This window comes from Boleophthalmus pectinirostris, unplaced genomic scaffold, assembly GCF_026225935.1.
Source record: "Boleophthalmus pectinirostris isolate CB_2022bp ecotype Guang Dong unplaced genomic scaffold, ASM2622593v1 HiC_scaffold_6, whole genome shotgun sequence".
NCBI lineage: Eukaryota > Metazoa > Chordata > Actinopteri > Gobiiformes > Gobiidae > Boleophthalmus > Boleophthalmus pectinirostris.
Window position 1 is genome coordinate 200,989 of NW_026571447.1, and position 4,929 is coordinate 205,917.

A 4,929-nucleotide genomic window follows, 5' to 3' on the forward strand; every position below is an offset into this window, starting at 1 on the left:
AAACGTTTCTCTAGCTCTTGGAAATAAAGTACGTTTTCATAATAAGCAGAAGTGACCTGTCCAGGAGTAATTTGGCGACCAATGCGTCAGTCTTTAGACCCTTCGTCTGCTTCAGTCGCGGCATCGCTGGAATGAATCTATAAGAATCACCTTAGTTTGGCTTCGCTTCTTTTCCCCTTGTCTTCTTCTTTCAGCAATCTCAAAAACTGACTTTCTTTTGCGGCTAACTGCTCCTGGATTCTTGTCTGCCATTGCAACAAACTTTGTGCTAACTGCAAGGAAGATATAGGTCAAAAAAAGCTGCTAAGAACTGTTGCGTTGGTGGAGTAAACAGCGTCTGTGCGGCTTGCGTCTGTGGACTGCGTGACAGGCGTACGTAAACCACGTAACGGCAGCGCATAGGCAAGTCAGTTACGCTAGAAATGTAGGGAGTTTGATTGACAGCCTGTCAGCTAACAGATAACGAGGCAGTGTCGTTATCTATTGGCAAATGTTTAGCTGGCCTCACCACGTCCAGAGTTGATGAATTTTTATTCTCTTTTTTTTGGTCATCATAATTACAAGGCTACTGCACCTTTATAATGCTATCATTGACAATTTTAAACAAAAAAAATCCTCCATACAACCTTTAATTATTGGGTAACACTTTATAATAACTACAGCTTATTTAGCCTTAATAAAGCATGAACAAAGACTGAATTCATAAGGAACTAAGACTTAATTAATCATGAGTCACACTTAGTAACTACTTAACTACTACCTTAATTAGCACTTAACTAACACTTAATTCGCCTGTGCTCTAAATAGTTACTCATAATTATTTCACACTTAATTACTCATGAACTCAGCATTTGTGTGTGTATTTGTAAATGTATATTTAAGTACAAATTTGAGCATTTATTAATGATTAATAAGCTATGAGACAATGATTTACTAATAATGCAATGCAATGATAATTCAGGCAGCTATTATCTGTTAGTTAAGTCTTTCTGAGAGCTTTTCTAAAGTGAAGACTAATTATGCTTTATTAAGCATTTGTTAAGGTTGGTCAAATTCCAGAGAAACAATAATCACATTTTCAGATTATTTAGGAATGTGATAATGATTAACAAATGTCTAAGTAACACCATTAATTGATGATTAGTTCAACAAGTAGTTAATACTTTTTTGTAAACTTTTCTAAAGTGAAGACTGTTTGAACTTAATTAAGGATTTGTTAAGGTACTATACGAGCCATTATCTAAGCCTGGAGTGTCTTGACTCATTTCCCCCTGAATTTTAACTTCAGCATCGGTGAGAATCAACACTACATAAAAAAAAATAAGCCAACAAACATGGATATAAAACATCAAGATGTGTATTCAAATAATTTTCAGAACATTTACAAACACAGTGTCAGTATTCTGGTTTGTGAACTCTTTTCTTTTAAAGGTTTCAAATAACTTTGTGAGTAAAAAAACAAATCTAGCCATCAACTAATTAAAAATAAAACAAAAAAACTATAACTTAACAATAAAGTTTTAACATCACATTTAAAAAGGTAAATGAATGAAATGAATACATTAAAACTGTAAAACACCTATCAAATAGGGTTTTTATTGTTTTTTTGGAACCTTTTTAAATGGAACCTAAAAGCATTAAAGGCACATTTATAGTCATGTACCCGTACATCCCCCAGCCTGATGGAGGGTAAGCCCTTCTTTCGGTACCAGTGGTTGCCCCTATAGGCCAGTACAGTTATTTCAATGTCCTGCATTTTTGTACAGGCTTGTAGTGGAAACCATTGGTACAGAAAGAAGGGCTTATTCTGCATCAGACCGATTCTGGGCCATGTATGGGCAAGAGAACTTTACAGATGACCTTAACATAATGCACATTTATAAAACTTCACACAATTCACATTTCTTAAGCATTCATACATTTATTTATTTAGTTTTAAAAGGAATTAGCTTCCTTGAATCTTTTAGAGTTTGGATCTTTTGCTCTATGTCAGCGTCTTCAGAAATAGCCAATGCACATTGGGCTGCAAACACTGACAGCTTCATAGCTTTACTGTAAGTCTGCATAATTTCTTTGTATTTTTCTGGGGCAACTACGTACAATTCGGCAATTGGAGATGTAATTATAACTGTATTGCGGTCCACCCCATACTTTTTGAAGGCTTGACTCATTGTGCCACTTCGCTTGAAGATCTTCAAAATTTTCTTGTACCTGGCCACCACTTGTTTTGGATCTTGAGCTGTAAATAAGTAAGAAAATGAAAAGACTAAAGATGAAATATTTTAAATAGTGTTCTACACTCATTGCTCATTTACCCATATTCTAACACCCTAATTATTCACTGGAACAATTTTAAAAGCATGTTTCACAACTGCTAGGGCAAACATGGTGGGGAACCACACAAGTTCCTTGTTTGCTTACACGCTTAAACACATTATAATTAGATAGCACATACCTGCCATTAGAATAGAATGTGTAATGTGAAATGAAGCCAAATAAATTTTACAGGGTACAGTAGGTTTAACTATACTATGAATAGATTATCTGAAGTTCAATATGTTGGTATGCATAGTAAAAATGGTCAATAAAGTTTTAATTAAACCTCAATTTAAAATCACCAAAGTCATGTGGATGTAGTTGTTGGGAAGGTTGCATGGTGGAGAACTGCCACAAATATTTAATGTCAAAATCGCTGCAAACTTAGGTATTACATAAAATATATGATAAACAAACAAGATATTAAAATAACATTTTACCTCTCTGGCAATATTTCAGTGCCAGTGTCCTGTCTTTTCTCTTCTTTATCCTTTTGTTTTTCTTTTTTTCATCAGATGATGTATCATTGGGTGATATATCATTGGATGATGTATCATTGGATGATGTTGCCTCTACACTGTCTCTTTCTATGTTAGAAGTGTCACTTGAAACCAGACTGTAGCTACTGGAGCTGGGGCCAGGGTCTGTTTTCTTGAGGGCTGTAACAATAATGTCAACAAAATTATTATTTACCACACTTGCAGATGATTCTCAGGTCATGAAACCAATTTTAATATTAATTTTAATTAATTTAATATTTAACACTAAAACAGCACAAGCAAACATAGTGGAATGATGATGAACATTTGAAAAGGTAAAAGTAAATTACCTGCTGCCAGTTGTTCTTTTAAAAAAATGTTGTCCTCCCTCAACTCCTTTATTTTTTCATTTTGAAATTCCAGTTTCATTTCTAACATTTTAATTTCTTCCAATTTTCTTTGGTTTCTTAATGATGCTGTTGGAGCAATGGGGACACCTAAAACACATAAATAAATTAGTATAAAGCTAATTACTCTACATTTAAAAAAAAAAAATAAAAAAATAAAAAAATAAATAAATAAAAAAAATAACGGCCGTTTCCCTTTTCCCGAACCAAACTCCTGCTCCTAATATCCAATGTGGAGTGTACGACTGCGTGCATTGTGTCATAAGCACAGTGGTTCCCAACCTTTTCTGCGCCACGGACCGGTTTTATGTCAATATTTCGCTCTTTTCGGGATAATATTTTCACGGACCGGCGGCGTATAGGAGGTGGCGCGGTGCGCGCAGCGTACGCGCGAAGACGATGCGTACGGGAGGAGACGCGGTAAACGCGGCATGGTTTAGTCCTGGTTAAATCCTGATTTGGTCCTGGTTTAATCTTGGTTTTAGAGCTGATTTAGTCCTGTTTTAGACCTGGTTTAGTCCAGTCTCACCCACCCCACCCCGGTCCTCACTGTGCGGGCACGGTATCTCGGCCACCACCCCACCCCGGTCACCGCCTGGATTAACCGATTTTCTGCGGGAAACACAGTTCTGGAGTTTGGACCTAGTTTGGACCTGGGTCAGTCCTGGCGACCAGCTTGGTGGCCCGCTAATGACATTTTCATTTTGGCTTTTGAGACAAATAATGAAAATATATATATATATATTTTTCGAATCTAACAGCTGAAAAAGTATGCTAACTTTGGACCCTGTTCATGAGAAAACTATAAACACACTTACCGCTGGAAGCGTCATTTTCCTGGATCTCCATCTCTTTGTTAAGTGTTGTGCTTCTAAGCCTTCGTTTGCAACAAGCCATTTCTTTCACGTTTAACCATACACGTATAGCAGAAAGTTGGACTCTGCGTTAGACCATGCGTTGAACATGCGCTACTCAACTGAGCTAGCCCGCAAAGTGAAGGGCAAGCGGGTCTGCGGCTGATGACGTCATCAACACTAATGTTTCTTTCCATTATAAAATCACACTTAAAAAAAAAAAAAAAAAATCTAAATATTATTTACGTATAGCACCTTAATGTTACCTATATTAAGGTACAACTCTAAAAATTAAATACACAATTTTATTGAATTAATTTGAGACGAAAAGACGTCACACTAGAGTCAGAGAAGAGGAAAATGAGCGGGAATTCCTCGTTACGCATGCGCAACTGCGTACTGCGCCATCAAGTGGGTTCGAATCAGGGAATCAGACTGGAATCAATTTTTCTCATACCTTATATCCAACAATGAGCCGATTCACACGCCTTAAGAGATTTTTTAATTGTGAGATGACTAAAAGAAGGACATTAAAACTCATCCAGTGGCTCCAAAGGAAAAAACTTTTGAAAAGTAAGATGAAATGCAGAAGCTGCCATCGGAATATGACACTGAAAGCAAGATCCAACACTGGAGATCGCTATGCCTGGTAAGTTTAGTAACTTTTAATGTTTAATGGTTTAATCCTCCTCGCACCTAGTTACTTGACAGTGTGGCATCGCTGAGAGGAGAGTAAGTAACCCCAAGAGCGAAACTTTTGGATCAACATTGATGCTCTGGAAATTAGTCTATCTTATAATTAAATATATTACATATTTAATTGGGCCAATTTATAGTTTAATTATGTCAGAATGCAAGATACATAAAAGTCTG

At 36.4% G+C, this 4,929-nt stretch overlaps 1 protein-coding gene across 1 annotated transcript; it reads right to left on the minus strand.

Moving 5' to 3' along the window:
* Window positions 1–1,829: 1,829 nt before the first annotated feature.
* LOC110166488 (coiled-coil domain-containing protein 106-like) lies at window positions 1,830–4,270 on the minus strand. The gene is made up of 4 exons (XM_055164057.1): window positions 4,021–4,270; window positions 3,146–3,292; window positions 2,757–2,975; window positions 1,830–2,239 (listed from the first exon to the last, which is right to left on the minus strand). The coding sequence occupies exons 1-4, from the start codon at window positions 4,097–4,099 to the stop codon at window positions 1,926–1,928; spliced, it is 759 nt and encodes a 252-aa protein (XP_055020032.1). The 5' UTR covers window positions 4,100–4,270; the 3' UTR covers window positions 1,830–1,925.
* Between the last annotated feature and the right edge of the window lie 659 nt (window positions 4,271–4,929).

What these genes read in the sequence shown, in the direction of transcription:
- LOC110166488 (XM_055164057.1), bottom strand. Translation starts at nt 4,099, where the DNA reads ATGGCTTGTTGCAAACGAAGGCTTAGAAGCACAACACTTAACAAAGAG. An exon ending in GGAAAATGACGCTTCCAGCG is followed by an intron (nt 3,293 to 4,020) that starts GTAAGTGTGTTT and finishes TATGTGTTTTAG; the next exon opens with GTGTCCCCATTGCTCCAACA. An exon ending in AAAAGAACAACTGGCAGCAG is followed by an intron (nt 2,976 to 3,145) that starts GTAATTTACTTT and finishes TTATTGTTACAG; the next exon opens with CCCTCAAGAAAACAGACCCT.